Here is a 16402-nt window from a genome sequence, read left to right as displayed (position 1 = left end):
GATTCTCCCCTGAAAGCTACCCAAGCACTGGCACTGAAGAGGAAGGAGACCGCATTCATCCACCCCTCTGCTCTTCCTGTATTTCTGGGAGCTCTGTTGTCTCCCTTAAACATATACTGCTGAGACACATAATGAGTGTGACCAGTTCTACAGTCTTGCTGGCTGGAAGGTGAGTTTTGATGTAGCAAGGCTGGAAGGGCTGGTGACTTTTTTCCTGGTAGGTGTAACCAGCAGCAGATGTCTCTCATGAGGAGAGTCTCCCTGGGCTCACAGGAGAAAACAGGAGATTTCTGCCCTCTTTTGTAGCCCTGAGTTGCCTTTGCTGGGGGTGACTTGAAGGGTGATGGAGTATGGTAAATGCTGTCCTGTAGCAGCGACACAGGCATTGACACTGGGAGGTGAGACAATTGTTTGCATTAGAACTTTTGCTGTAAAGGGCCTTTTGCAAATGCCATGCTTTCCATAGAGCTGCAAGGGAAGTCATGCGTGGAGAACAGCTGGTGAGTGACAGTAAGAGAGAGGTGTGAGGTGTGAAGGTGGACTCAGGAGTCAAATGGGATGTGAGATGGCTGAATAAGCACTGGTGGATGAACCAGAAAATTCCAGAAAAGTGATTTTTGAATGCTTGTTAAGTCAGTCCCATGACATCGTATTCTCGAGTGCATGAAACACCGCTCTGATTAGAAATGTTAGCTCATGAGAGCAGTCCTACGCAGTCCGGTGCATTGCAAACTATTAGAAAGTCTGTCCCAGGGCTGGGGGGACAGACAGGGCAGTCCTTCCGAGCTGTGAAAACAAGAGGGTAAGCTGGCAGATGGGATTTGCACTGGAGCTGGAGGACAATTTAATAGAATCATAGAATGGTTTGAGTTGGAATGTCACCTTGTTCAACTCCCCTGCAAAAGGGATACGTGCACCTCGGTCAGGCACCTAGAGCCCAGAGCAGCCTCACCTCGAATGCCTCCAGGGATGATCATCCACTCCATTTCTGGGCACCTGTTCCATGCCTCACCACCCCTATCATAAACATCTTATTCCTAATATCCAGCCTAAATCTAAATCTAAATAGAACTGAGTGTGTCTGGATGAACTTGTTGCTTTGTGCTGCTGGGATGGAGAATGTCTCCCAAAACCAAAGCTTGCTGAGGACTGAGCAAACGCAGGTTGCAAGCTGCAGGTTGATCAAGTTCTGTCTTTCTGTGTTTCATGCCTGTGATACGATTGTCATTTTCTCTTACCTGTCTACAATTATCTGCTGGATCATGGAAAGTTTTTACAAGTTTTGTTCCTGAAGTCTAACTATTTAATACTGAACTGTATAGCAAACACCAGATTTTGCACGTCAGATGGAGCAACCCTGGCTCTATATAAAGACCTGGGGATGAGGAGCTGGAGAGAGCAGCACCACAGAAAGAACTCCCATTTCAAATCCAACAACCTGGTACTTCTCCCAAACGACCCCATAGATAAGGTGAAAACGGGCTTTTGGAACTTAAAAAAATTACTTTTATTTTAGGAACCAATAAAATTATGGTAGATATTTACAAATAATTATCTCACATAAAGGTTACATGAAATCAAAGGTCCACAAGTAACAGTCACTCTCATGAAAAGACACACAGATATTGAACTACACCAATCTTATTGCATGTTTCTTCAACTAATCTAAAAATAAAACGTGTTGCAGTCAACCATTTAACTTAGAATAAAATCACGAATCTCAGTTCTGACAAGAAAAAGAATCGGGAAAAAAAGGCGTAAAAGAAGTTCAGAAGACCCATCCCTTGTGACCCACACCTCAGCACGCCCACTGCCCAGCCCACCTCCCGTTTTTTCTCCCCAAAATAAAACGCAAAACAAAATCCCCAAAATAATGTTCAACATCTTTGGCAAATTGGCACTGCTGTAATTACATTCAAATATTATAACACACAAAAGCAACACACAGCACTAAGGAAAAACACCAAAATTTCAAGTCTGTTCTTTTCCTACTAGAAAAAAAGAATACAAAACATACACACTTTAAGAAGCAATTTTTCATCTGTTTTGCAACAGATGTTATCCCCTACTTTCAAAGGCAATTCAGCAGTTATTTTTATGAGTTTTCTTCTGTGTTTTTTTTTGTGGTTTTTTTTTTCCATTTTTATGCATTTTTTAAGGAAAGGAGGCTTTTTTTTTTTTTTTTCCCCTCTCCTCTCTTTTCCTCTTACAAGAAGTAAGCTTCAATGCAGGCATTGCAGACTTTGGTGGATACGATAGATATGTATGTATTTCTTTGTTGCTAGAAGTTCCTAATAGAAAGTAGTTTATCTCTATGGAAAAAAAGAAAAAAGAAAAAAAAAAAAGCCTGTTCTTTTTTTTTTTTCTTGAAAGTAAATTCCATTTGCGGTGAAATGATTTTCTGTAATTTCAGAATGTACAAAGGCCACTAGAAAGTGAAAAACCAGGACAAAGTTTCTTTGCACTACAAGGCTGAATGAAGCAATAGAAAGATCTAAACACCCACTGACCATTTTTCCGTCTCCATTTAGAAGGTTAGTCACAAACCTGGATGCAGGAGTCCAATAGCGCGGTTAGCAGTGGCATGGGAGGCTGTCAGCAGGCGCTGCAGTGGGCACAGACCCAGAGGTGCTCGTGGGCCTATGAGTGCTCACACGTGTGCACATCAGTCTCTGCACACTCTGCTCACGCTCGCTGCCATGCTGATACAGCACTTGGCTTGCACCGAGCACCTCCCAAAGATGCCTTCTGCTCAGTATTTGCAAGTCTTGTTTAAGGTTGGACTGGATGATCTCAAAGGTCTTTCCCAACCTTAGTGATTCTGTGATTCTGTGATTAACTCCACCAGAAAAGAAATACTGCTTGTTTTTAATCAAGTGGATTTCTGCCTGAGGGGCACAGCAGTTCTCTTGCTGGAGTCTTGAGTCATTCACTGTCATTCAGCTCTCTACCTTCAGTGCAGAGTAACTGCTGGGGATCAGAATGAGAGCCAGCACCTGTGTCACTGCGAGCAGCCCAACCTGGCACAGCTTTTGCTCCGCACAAGACTGCAGGGCACAGCCTGGGAGCTGCTGGCCATCTGGAGCTCTCTTGTCATTTTCTCAGTGAATCCATAAGAAGAAGCAGTTTTCCCAGCATTGCAGGGATGGAGTCACAGGATGGGTCAAGTTTAATGCTGTGCTCCCATCATGAACCAAGGTCACAATGTCCCAGTTTTAGGGAAACATACATGCATAAACATGCAGGAAAGAATGCAGAACCATGGAGGACACTTTGCTGAAGCCTCTACATTGCCCCAGCAGCCAGCCCCACAAGTTATCTGGGCTGTGTGCCGTAACACTTGGAACTGTTGGATAGTCATGCTTAGAAATAACGTCGTAGCATGGCTTCAATTCTCTTTCATGATAAAGGACTTGTAAAAGAGAAAAAACTAAAGAAAATTTTAAAGCAGAATACAATCCCATCAGTCAAGGCAGTGTATGGGAGAATGCATATAGACAGAAAGCTGCTGCCAGCACTCTGCAGTGCAGCAAGTGAACTCCTCTGCACCCTCCTCAGTGCACAGCCATTGCAACATACATGTTATGTAGAAAGATGACAGAAGTCCAGCAGTTCTCTCATGAACTTCACTTTCCTTTCAGCTTGCCTCTTCTCTTTTGTTCTTTTTTCTTTTTTTGTTTTTTTCTCCTGGTACTCTGTCCTTCTTTGCTGTTTCCTTCACACCAATCTACAGCACCGAGGCTCTCTCCAGAGCCTGCAGTTCCACCATTCCTGAAAGTTCTGCTTTGACATCTCTACGTTTCTGAATGAAACACCTGCTTTCTGACCTCACGGCCCCAGATCCTGGAGCATTTTCCTGACCGGATAGCTAACAAGGACTTTAGTCTAGGGATCCTGTCTTGGCCTGTGTCTAAATCTGCAGGTGATGGGTGCCATCTTACAACGGTGCCTCTGAAGTCCAATCTTTGGGCATAAATGCTAAACTCAGTGCCCACAGCATGACTTCTTTATGGCTACATTTACAGCACAGAGCCAAGGGTTTCCTCAACAATTCATGTAACACCAGTTCACAGCTTCTATTGATTCAATTTTATGTCAGTATTTTCTCTCTCCACCTCTAGCCTTTATTTTTAGGCCTGTCGGAGCTGGCAAGCTATTGCTGGAATGCATACTACACGAAACACCATCAATCTAGCTGCACAAAAGAGCTCAGTGGTGGAACTGCCTGAAGGCACTTTTGTGGGGCTGAGTTCTGCAAGAGGTTGGCAATGATGTGCCATGCTACAGGACATCCTGCCCAAACCAAACAACAGCAGCGCCTCCCATGCCCCAACACCAGTGTTTCTGGGTGCATGAAAATGACCCATGAAGCTAATCTAGAAAAACTGAACCAGGCTCAGCAGATTAATAATGGCGTTGCTCACATTCCCATCTCTTTGCAACACCGAGTGGCCACTTGCTTCCAGTCTCCACTTTGTTCTACACCCTCCCCTGCAGCCAGCACATGTGAACACAGCATGCACGTTGAAGGCCTTGCTCACATCTTCTCAGCCAGGCCTGTTGTAGAGTAGCTGGCTGTTGGAGAGGGCATATACATGGTTGACTGTGTTACTGTCAAAAATACAAAGCACTGACAAGTGTGTTTTCTGGAAGTATGGATGGCATGCATGCTTAGCAGGCTAAATCCTACTTGTGTTTCTCGCAGAGAAACAACCTGAGCATACACAAATGAGCCATATCTCCAAGGAATCCTCAGCAGTGCTTGAGGGAGGTGGACCAGACACAGGTCCCTGCTGAACACATGCAACGGTGAGCATCTGTGGTTCATCTGTGGTTGTGAGCTGGAATGCACAGGCAGAGGGAGGACTTGTGCAAGGCCTGTGTACCTGCACCTTCTCTGCCTCTTACCCAAGCTGTGGCTCAGTGCCTCCACCTCGCACTGCAGGACAACTCTGGCCAAGGACCAACCCTTAAGGATTCTTGATGCAAACACTAAGGCAAATCAAGGGCTGAGTGTAAACACCTTAGGTCACTTAGTCCACAGGCATGCATCCTTGTAATGTATGACGGTTGCTCCAAAAGTAAAGCCTCCTGTTTTATTATGTTGGCCCAAGACATCACAGGTGGATGTTGGAGATATAACAGTAGAGGTTGAACCTTCCTACCAAAATTCTTCTCCATTTTGTTGCCATGAGACAGATGGCAGCAGAGGGGCTCTCTTACAAAATGACGTCTGACATGGAAGTGCATATGAAGCAAAGCTGTGCCACAGAATTCCTCCACTCAAAAAAAAATTGCAGCAGTTGACATTCATAGATGCTTGCTGAACATACACAGAAACCAAAGAGTGGATGTGAGCACAACGAAGCAGTGGGTGTTGTGTTTCAGCAGTAGTGGCACTGACTTGAAAGACAAGCCATGTTCTGAATAGCTGTGCACAGATGTCACACCACAAAAGGAAGAGTCTCCAGATAAGCTCATCCACTCAAAATGGTTAACAGTGGTGACTGAGTCGAAAGATAGTGTTTCGTAGCTGAGAATTTGCTCTATCAAAAGGTGTTATTGTGCTCTTTATAGCTGTTGTAATTTCCATGAGGATTAATAAGAGGCATTACTTTTGGAGTGACTTACATACAAACCATGTTTTTCATAAGTCCATAGACTAACTACAAGAGTCTCTGTCCTGAGCATAATAGCATCTGTTGAAATTTCATGTCTTATGTTTAGCCTTCTCAGTGTTAACCAGACTAAAGCCATATAAGTCATTTACCACCAGGGAATGAAAAACTAAGCTTTTAAAAAATGCTTGCTGGGTAGTACTCAGAACTGGTGCAAGCACACACATATAATCAACAGGAGCTGCTCTTCCTGCACTGGAAAGGCACAAGCAGAGGCTTTGAGACCAGCTTCATCAGTGGTCAAGTAGCATCCCTGCAGCTCGCATAGCTCACCCCCACCCTTGCTTTAGGGGCATGACCCACACCCTCATGTTGTACCATCAGATGTTTGTTTCTTGCCTCCTCACCTAGTGTCAGATGACCTTCTAAATATCCAAGCTTACAGAAAAGGCAGCTGTTTTGGGGATATGCCTCTGCATGTGGTGTGCACACCTCAGCTGAGCTCGGGTGAAGAAACCCCAGCCATGGTGCAAACAGCCATGCAGTATGTATGACACCAAAGCAAAGCTTCAGAAAATTCCCCAGGTAAATGATGGTTTTGTGCTTTTCAATTAAAAACGTGTGTGCGTGTTTGTGTTTCAGGTATCAAATGCTGAAAAATGAAAAGGACAATTTTTCTTGCAGGTAAGTTTGTCGCGTGCTCACAGAATTAAATTCTGGATTAGGGAACCCATTTAAGCCAGTGGACCCTAGGTATCATCATGGCTTCTGAGAACCAGAGAACATCTAGCATGGAACCTGAACCTAACAGTTGTGTGTTTGTAGCATGAAAAGATATAAAACATGCCACTGAGACTGGGGAACACACGGAGGCTGTCAGTGCTCACTGATGGCAGGCACACGAGGTGCTGGCAGCAAGGAGAACAGGGAGGAATGTTAGCTCAGACATTGCAATTTCAAAGAAATGCTTGCAAAACTGGAAGCAAATACTTAATACTTGATTGTTCATTCGTGGGACACCACCAGCAATCCCTTCTCAGCCTTGGGAAGGACACAGGCAAACAGAGACAGGTCTCTTTGCAGTGCCGATGCTGTGCGCAGTCAGAGGCTGCAGGTAAGTCTGGTCTCAGCAAGGTCAGCTCTTCCCTTGCTTCCAGGAGTGGCTAGGCACATGCACACCATAACACATGGCAAAAGGTAGCTGCACTGGGGGATAGTTTTCCCTGTTTCCTGGAAAAAGCAGTGGTTGGTGTATTGCTTACCAGATCATTGGTAAGCTGCTCTCTTCAATAGCTCCGGGAAGCAGTGAGCACTGAATGAAATCTCACCTTAGTGCTCCTTTCTTGAGTAGGAGGGCAAGACATGCAGGATTAATGGGGCAAAGTTCTCTGTGACTCCAGTCTTGAATTCAAAACTGCTCTCCTCAGTGTTACTAGAATGACTTGAGATACCTTCATTTAAATGGACAGACCCCCCTGACCAGCATGCCTCAGAAAGCAGGTGTGTCTGCCCATGTGTTCAGTATACTCTGGTCAATAGTCCACTTCACAGAAATCAGTATGGCTGTATGTTCCCCCTTTGTTTCAGGGTGCCCATAGCTGGGTTTTAGCAGACGACCCGCTGAGATGTAGGTAAGGTGTCTACTATTATTCTTTCCTGAATGCAGTTTAACTTGAAACCAGAGAATTTGTTTCAGTGCTCATTATGATGACAAATGAACACACATGAATACTAGACAACAAACCGTGTCAAAATTGCCCATGTCTTTCTGATGCCCATGAGTTTGGTACCAGCATATAGCATGATCACACACAGCTGCTGGTTAGGATGCTGTGCAGCAGTAACATCAGCCTGAAAGATAGCCACAATGAGTGTTAACCTGGTTCAAAGTTGCTTAAAGCTTATTGAATTCTTTGAATCAGTGCACCAGTTTCAAAACACATTTTCAGATGCATTTTGAGCCTAGACTTGTACAGTGTTGCTGCATACGCAAAGTCAGTCTCATAGCAGTACAAACAAGCAAGTATTTACAGTGCTGCTTGTGTAAAATTGAGCAGACTGATCTTTCTTTGCCACAAAAAAAAAAAAAAGCAATAATAATAATTTAAAAAGCTTGCGTTGAGTCTCACAGCCTGTCTCAGTGTGCAGTAAGAGGAAGCTATCCCGCACAGGGAGGCCCACATCTCTTCCTTATCCCCAGTTACAGCCGTGGTACCCACAGCGATTAAAGCAGTAGCCAGACAGCTGCAAACAACATTAAACTACTGCATTTCTATGACCGCATGATGTGCCAGGAGAACCACGTCCTCCTATTTCTTTGTTTCACTTCAGACCCAGACGACATCACCAGAATTAAGAAAATGACAACGTTAAGTTTTCAGAGTCTTAAGAGTAAAATTTCAATGAGCTTGTTCCTACTATTTACTTTCTTCCTCCTTGACTTGCACGGTTGTAGCAAGGTGACTCAATGCAGTTGTCCCAGGCAGTATTTTGTGGTAAGTGCTCAAGCTTTGGGTCCGAGGTCAGTGGCGGTCATAGGCGGCAGCAGCTGCTGGTGGGGCTGCTCCACGGGCTGCAGCACTGTAGTAGTAAGGAGAGCCTGGAAAAGAAGAGACTCTATGAAGAGAACAGATGGGGGGAAAGTGCAATCTCACAGTGCCCAGGGCTCCTTCCTTTGGGTTCTGTGCCACGGGAATGAAGGTGGAGTGATCAGCACAAAATCAAGTCCCGCACTGCTGCAGCTGCTGTGCACTGCTGTGGGTTGGAGAGCACCTGGTCTGTGCCATTTACATCACAAAATCTTCAACACATTTTAGAATACAAGGTTGGAGTATTCTGTCTCCAAAAGATTACAAGACTGACTTCTCTCATTCTTTTTTCCCTTGTTTTTGAAGAATGAGAACCTTGCACCCAAAAGCACTCAACGTATTTTACAGGACTCAGAAATAATTACCTCTTTTCTCACACTGCTTCTTTCAGGGAAGAAGTCCCTTGGCTTTCCCTAGCTCTGGCAATGATTTCAGAGCTCTGAGAACCAGAGATGAGCTGTGCAGGTTGAGAAGTGCTGACGCACTCACCTACTAACACAAGACCTGAGAAATAAACACTGATGATGAATTTTCTGCCCTGCGGCGCTAAGCATCAAACCACTGGGTGATTATTGAAGGGTTACCTGGAATCTGGGTTGTTTGCTGCAGTAGGGAAGTGTGTTAGACTTCATTTGTGTCTACACATACGTGTCTTTGGACAGTACAAGCTATAAAATGATTTTTGTGTACACAAGAGAGGAAACAAACTGATATGGTGCAAGAAAAGAATTACAAAATATTTCAAAGTTTTGTCAGTTCAGCCTTCGTGTCATCAGCTGAGTTCCATATGCATGAAATGTGAAATGGGACACAGCAGGGAAGAGTCCCATGGAAGGACTCACGCTTGGACTCCTGCGACTGACATAACTGGGCAGGTTTGGCAGAGCATCACAAAGTCTACATGAGGATCTGCTCTGGAGCAGCCTGGGCTGCAGGCTCAAGCATGGGACTTAACACTGATTTGATAACTTCTGCAGCTCCAGCAAAGCAGAGGGGCTGATTCTCTCAGGAGAAGGGGAGTGACACCAGTCCTCGAGGGGCGTGTATACAAATCAGCATGGCATAAACAGAAGTGTTTTGCACCAATGGGTGGGCAGAGAGCTGAGGACCATAAGACCACTGCAGGCTGTAGGGTCAGCAGGAGAGGGAAGTCCACCGCACACTGTGTGTCTTCAGCTGGCTTCCCTTCCTCTGGGTATTCTACCAAGTGCTGCTGGCTGAAAAGCTCAAGCACAGAGCTGGAATCTCACCAGACTCGAACAGGGAGCTTATGGACATTGAGTGTTAACTATCAGCTCAGAAGGTGATTACAGAGCACTGGAACAGATTGTCTGGAGAGGCTGTGGAGTCTCCTTCTGTGAAGATATTCAAGACCTGTCTGGATGCCGGCCTGAGTGACCTACTGTAGGGAATCTGCTTTGGAAGGCGAGTTGGACTCCATGATCTCTTGAGGTTCCTTCCAAACCCTGGGATTCTGAGATAATTGCCACACCCAGGGATTGCTTTGCCTTCTCCCCAAGAAACACCTTGTGGAGTGCTCAGCCGGCAGGACTCAGCACTTTGCACCTCAGACACAAATAACTAGAGCTACAAAAGGAAGTGCTGCTGCCCCAGATGGGGACCCAAGGGGCCATCACTACTGGCCCAAATACTTCCCAAAGACAGGGCCTTTCCAACGTGCTGTGCCTATTGCTGGGTCCTCACACATGCATGCTTACTTGTTTCTTCTGCCTTCTTTCTGAACACCTTGCCAGGAAGGTAACTCAGACCACACCATCAGTCTACTGCTTTTTTATTTCTGAGCCAATGCACCCAACACGAAGTGTGGATCATCTCTGCTGCTGCAGAGCAAGGTAGCACGTCCAAGTAAAGCACTTGGTGGGACTTCTGCATGCACCCAGTAGGCACCAGGAGGCTTGGCACAGCCTGAAGCATCTTTCCAAAGGCCTTGCACTTTTGCTGAGTTTTATTTCTCTGGTTTGCAGATGAAACAAAAAGGTTGTATTTTATGCAGAAAGTGAGAACAGCACATTACCAAAGCAATCGCTCCTTCTCCCTGTCAGGATGCTCCCATCCAAATAGACTTGTCCATCCTTTGGCCATTTTTTCCTTCCAATTCATATTACCTTCCATATATTCCTTGGCACAGCCATTTCTGGCCCCTCCTTGTTCTCCACCTGCTCACAGAAGACTTGCCTTCAGCTCCACTGAGCAGCCCACAGACCTCCCTGCAGGACACCATCCTGGCCCCACAACCACAGGCAGCCCCAAGCAGTGAGACATGAAGCACAGACCACAACCACGAAGCAAAAGCTGCCACAGGCAGCACCGAGTTGAAAGCAATGAGAGAAAATGGCAAAGAAGTTATTGCAACAAGCCAGCATGAAATTGAATCGTTTTTCTTCATTAGACTGCCTTTCTGTTATCCACTCTTAGCGTGTGCTTGTTGAGCAAGGTCTGAGCTGGTATGCCTGCCAGGCCCTGCAGACAGTGATGGACGGAGCCCCAGGCACACGCTTGCTTCCCAGCATGTCTGTGCACACGCTCCTGTGCACATCACTACATTGTAGGAGCTTGAGGTCATCAGCAGAAGAGTGCGGAGAACATGAGGTGCCCTCTTTTCCACCTCCTCACAATGTTTCCATGTGGACACCTGGCTGCAGCTCTGAGACGGGTGCAAGGCAAGTAGCCAGTGCTGTGATACCAACCCTCCCAGCACGGACCTGCAGAAACCCAGGGCTGGTTGCACTGCTGCTGCAGACAGTGAGCTGTGTCATGTCATGCAGGAGGTGCAGGCTATACCCTGTGCAGAGCTGCAGCTGATGCTGGCGGCAGACAGGAGAGCATGAGGCCAGGGAGCTGCCTCAGTAAAGTGATTTCTTCTTCTGCCCTTGCTTCTCTTTACCACCCTGGAGGACTGGAAGTTGGTTTCTGTCCATCTGCTAGAGCTGTGGATCACAGCACTCCAGACTGCCTTTCTGCACAGTCACCCATCGGTATCAGTTCTCAGGCTGGCTGGAGCAGATGTGAGTGAGCTGCAGATGCAAAAGGAGCAGCAAGCACAGTGCAGGTGCAGCACTGACAGCATGCAGCCGCTTTCCTTGAGGAATCACACAGCTCTGCAGCTCTGCTTCCACCCACACACCCTTCCCAAGCATGGCCTTGGGGTGGAAAAACTGGCTTACCTCTCACTGCTGCTCTAAAATCACAGGAGAAAGACCAGGGACTAAGCTCTGAAACTGCCACACCGTCCTCAGGTCTCTTTGTTCCTACCCTCATTCCTTCCCCCCAAATCATTTTTCATCCCAAATACTTTCTTGCACTTGTAAATCATTGCATCTCTCTTCTAAACTCCTCTTTCACAGATCTGAGCTTGGTGTGATTGCTGCAGAGCAATTCTTCCTGGTCAGAACAGGGAGTTAATTAAACATAGGTGCTGCTGAGTGCTTGGAGTATTACAATTTCATCTTGGTGAAGGGAGGGGACTTAGTAAAACAAACTGTGTCAGTCTGTGTACTACTACAGATTAATTTTGTCAGGGTTTCTGCTTTGATGTTGATACTGCCAGAGCTTGCTCTCCAGAGAGAATTATTAAATGTACTCACGTATACTGAGAAGTGTGGAAGCAGCGTGGATACAGCTTACATTAACCTCCTCTCCAGTGCAGGTGCTCAGGCACATCTCATGAGTCTTCTGGCTGTGCACGGTGGGGTAGAGCAGGCATCTGAGGCTCTGCAGCAAGGTCTGCAACACGGCTCTGCAACAAGGCTCCTCCTTGTCCAGAGTTACCAGTGAGCAACTGAGACCTGGCCACGTGTGGAGTGCCCAATACTACAAGGATACAGGCAGAGCTGTGTATGGCTGGGCTCCCTGCAAGGCTCAGGACACCTGCTGGTTGTTCCAATGCAATGGACATGGCTAGGATGGAGATCACCTTCCCTAGCTGCCCCTACGAGGTTGTGCTCTGTGCTCACAGCTAGCATAGCTCTGGGACCTCAGCAATGCCTTGTCTCTCACTGAGCACTGCTGGCACAGTACCAGGACTCTCTCCAAGCTCCCAAAGCCAGTACATGGAGGCAGGCAAGAGATGAGGAGGGGACATTGCTGGGGCACTGATCTAAACTGATGGAAGGGACTCTCCATTCTGTGGCACCAACTCTCACAGGTCCGCGTACTGAGCCTTTCAGTCCACTCCCTTTGCTGTGGGCAGAATGCATTTGTACCAGCTGTACACAAACTGTGTTCTGCTCACAGAGTCAAAGAGAAAGAATTTGCCCCCAGAAATTATCATCCAAAAATGGAACAAGGACACCAAAGCAAGTCCTTTCCTGCACCAGTGGAAGTCTGCAGGCTTGGAAGTCCTTGGAAGTTTGCAACCCAGCCTTGCCAAAAGCCACTCTTGTTATGCAGGAGGATGGACCTCAGGTCAGGTCTGCATTTATTCTGAATATCCCACCGGTTTCTTTACAGATTTGCAGGGGAAGTGAAAGAAACATGCAAAGCCTGTCTTCTGAGGCCTGTCTCCAGGTGCTTCAGAGCTCGCTTTGTCTTCCCTTCAGCAGCGGGAGTTTGAAATATCTGATTTGATTCCAAAGGAGGTACAAAAACAGCAATTAAGAAATCACTGTGTGCACTCTTCAGACTGGTTAAAGCATCTTCTTCCACACAGCCCAACCAAACTCTTGCAGGCAGTCCTGGCTGCGGCCATGGCAACTGCAGGTTTAAGCACCAGGGCTCCTCTGGCTTTGTACAGCCGTGCCCATCGATATTAGCTGAAGATCTGTTCTCTGATTTATGATGGAAGCACTAACAAACCCTTAAATGTGGCACAGAAAATAGCAGTAGCTTACCAGCACCATGGCATGAGAGGCAGAGGCTGTCTATTGCTCCCGAAGGATTTGTTTAAGGACAAGAACCATGATGAATACAGCCTGGGTGGCTCAATTACATGGGGACTCAATTACTTAAAACAAAGAAAGTGGATGGGGAGGGAAAAAAAAAGACAAAAATTCAAAATTATTTCTCTGCTGGAGGTCACATACAACAGTCCTGTCATCCATAAATCTGGAAATCTCCAAGGCACACTATTCCTCTGTTGAAAGATGACAATTAATTGGTATTTTACTTACCTCATCCATGCAAATTATGCAGGGAAAAATTCTAATTACTGCATTCTACATGTGTACAAGGTCAAAGTGGGCCATCTTTTGACAGTGGTGTAAAATGGATTGTGTTTATGCTTCACATGAGGGCCATGATCCTGCGTGAGCTGTGGGGCTCCTGCTCCCTACTGTTTGTGAGAGCCCATGCAGACATCTGAGAGACTGCCCGAGCACAACAGGCACTGCAAACCCACAGCTGAAGAGCAAGCTTAAGATGAGGTCTGGGAGAAATGCAAATGGCTGGAACCAGCAAGGAGACAGCACCACTGTGGTAGTGGGGCTAACATTCATTGACAAGACACAGCATCTCCCTGAAGAAGGCACTCCCAATAAAATGACGCCAGTTTTGTAGGAATAGGATTCCTCCTCTTCAAGAAATGGGCATTCTGTCTTCCAGCAATGCCTTGTGTCTGCCAAATGATTCCATGAGGCAGAAATGGGAAGACAAAGGCGTTTAGCAGCAGGCTTCCTGCTGGTGAAGGGAACTAGGAGGTCTGCTGTACCCAGCGGAGATCCATAGCCACTCATCAGTGAAGAGCACTGGGAGACAAGGCAGCACCAGGACACACATCCTGCTTATCCTGGTGATTGGTAATTGCCACTGGCTTATGAATGAGTACAGGTAGGAGCACAGCCCCAACGTGGGGGCAGCAACTTACCCAGAAGTCCGGGATTGGGAAACCTCCAGGAGTCATTGTAAGTTGAGTACTGTGGGTGGCTGTATGGGCTCCCAGAAAACTCACTCCCTAAATTAAAGGGAAACAGTAAAAAGACAAAATAAAGGTCATTTGATGTAAGACTACAGTCACATGTGCGGGGAAAAACACACAAGTTCAGCATCTGTTATATTCCAGTGAAAGCTTTCACAAAAGCTCTGCTGACCACCCTGTCTGTAGAAGGGCCGTCTGGGCCGCCCATTATTAAATGAGTACAGTCATCTTCTGTGTGTCCTTTTGCAGTCCAGCTCACCCCTGCTGAGTTAGTGGGATTTCCTCGTGCAGCCTGTGCTGCAGGAACAAGATGGCTTGCAGGAGTTGAGGAATCCGAGACCGACCTAAAATGCCTGGCCACTGCCTCCACATCCCTGCAACACTCAGGGCAGCTGGGACGGGGCTGCTCAGCCAGTCTCCCTGTTAACAGAAGATAAAACAGCCGATCTTCTAGGTAGCGAACACCATTCTTGGCTCTCCAGCAGAACATGGGCCTGGACCCATGGACTTCCACTGATCACTTTAACAAAGGAAGAGGGATGCTTGCATCAGTTTCAGGAATTTTTGAAACCCTCCAGACAAAGGCAGAGTTAAGACTCAAAGAGTTGTTGCTATTTGTCTCCTCACAAGCTACTTTCTCCATCTTTTCTCTTCACATGTCATCTCCCTGTTTCATACCTGAGCTGCAATCTCTTCAGGGCAGCACCATGCATAACACAGATCTGACCTTGGATAGGTTCCACTGCTATGCAAACAGAAACGTCACTGTTGTTTCACTGGAACATCTCCCATGAATGGCAGTTTCTCTGTTCTCCTATCGTTCTTCCACATCTCTTTCTCCTGCTCAGGTTCACAAGCATATACACACTAAACAACGCCGATGAAGAAAGAACTGTTTTCCTACGGCAATGTGGCAGAGAAGGCTGGCAGGTTGAAGAGAGAAGATGCTGGCTGCAGTCCTCAGACACAGAATGGCTCACATCTCATACTGGGGAAGTCTCCTGCCTCAGCCAAGGGGCAGACCCACAACACACATCTCTATGCAGCTCTGCTGGGTCAGCACCCCATAGCACCACCTGCCACCACCTGGCACAGCCATCCAGCTGACCTGGAGCCATCACCTCATCCCAGCCCAGAGAGCAGCCTCTCACTAAGGACAGGTCTGCCAAGAGGCTCATTTGCTGACCCCAGGAGAGAGGCATTAATGCTGCGGTGATCATTCAGGTATCACAAACGTCCTGAGCCATGCGCTGCCGGAAGAGCACCATTTGGCTGCTGCTGGCATGAAGCAGCATCTGTGCTTGCTGGAGGCCGTGTGGTGTACTGGCAGAGGAGCAAGGTGGAGAGGACAGTGCTCGCTCCCTGCTGCGCAGCCCTTGCACAAGAAGCAGAGGTGGAGCAGAGCGTGCCCGCTGCCCTGCCCGCTCCCCCCGTTTGTTCCTCTGCAAACAGCGGAGGCTCCCCGTGACACATCCGGACCTGCACCCTGCATGACCCGCGCCCACCAGAGACAGTACTGCACATCCCTGCCAGCACAGCGCCGTGTGCCCCAGGCGTTTCAATGGGTCACAGCACTCCCTCCCACCTTACGCCACGCGTGCTGCTTTGGAGGCAGCAACGCCTCCGAACACGCAGCCGTGCTGCAGATGGAAGCAGGCTGACATCTCATTGTTCCATTCTCTCCTGCCTCGCTCTCCTCCCCTCAGAACCTCTGCTACCCCCTTCCCTTCTCGCACACACATAAGGACCCTCTCTGGGGATGTGCTGGTGCCTGTCAGGCTGAAGCTTCCAATTCTCTGTTTTTTATGCCTCAGTGGTCAGGGTGTCAGGCTCCTGCAGCACACACCAGCCAGGAGCTGGAGGAGTCACTGAGCACCATCAGCTTGGTGACAGTACCGTGTGCTTCTTAACATACTCTGCATATCCATCAGCCCTGCAAAAAGAGGCTGAGGGTAGAGGGGGGTTGGGGGGGCAGAGAGGGAATAGCAAATGAGAGAGAGAAACAAGTGAGTGGTGGAGGGAAAGGAGGGATGGGAGAGAAAGGCTCAGGCCCTGCTATCATCATCACAGTGTACAGGCAGGCAATTGCCGTGGCTGTGGGTGAACTAAACTAGATGAATGAATGCTGCACAAATGCCTCATGGGTTCCACCAGGTGTTCCAGGCCCATCAGCATTACTTTCCAACTGCACTGCCAACCAGCCCAAGCTCTACATTAAAAAAACAAAACAAAACAAAACAAAACAAACAAAGAATCATGGAATCATTCATCCGGGGGCTCACACACACACACACACACATGCCTGCCTGCACCGTGGAGATGGG

At 47.4% G+C, this 16402-nt stretch overlaps 1 protein-coding gene across 2 annotated transcripts in view; it reads right to left on the bottom strand.

The window, feature by feature from the left end:
• Positions 1 to 2318: 2318 nt before the first annotated feature.
• Positions 2319 to 16402, bottom strand: part of PAX5 (paired box 5) — a 118947-nt gene continuing 104863 nt past the window's right edge. For both annotated transcript variants that reach the window (XM_048932240.1, XM_048932241.1), the window contains exons 9-10: positions 14028 to 14114; positions 2319 to 8217 (exon numbers count right to left, since the gene is read on the bottom strand). In XM_048932240.1, coding sequence (XP_048788197.1) covers positions 8141 to 8217; positions 14028 to 14114 — 164 coding nt within the window. In that variant the 3' untranslated portion in view covers positions 2319 to 8140. The remainder of the gene's footprint in view (positions 8218 to 14027; positions 14115 to 16402) is intronic.

Source organism: Lagopus muta, chromosome Z (genome assembly GCF_023343835.1).
Source record: "Lagopus muta isolate bLagMut1 chromosome Z, bLagMut1 primary, whole genome shotgun sequence".
Taxonomy (NCBI): Eukaryota; Metazoa; Chordata; class Aves; order Galliformes; family Phasianidae; genus Lagopus; species Lagopus muta.
The sequence above is the reverse complement of the archived record's forward strand: the minus strand, read 5'-3'. Positions and strand labels throughout refer to the sequence as shown.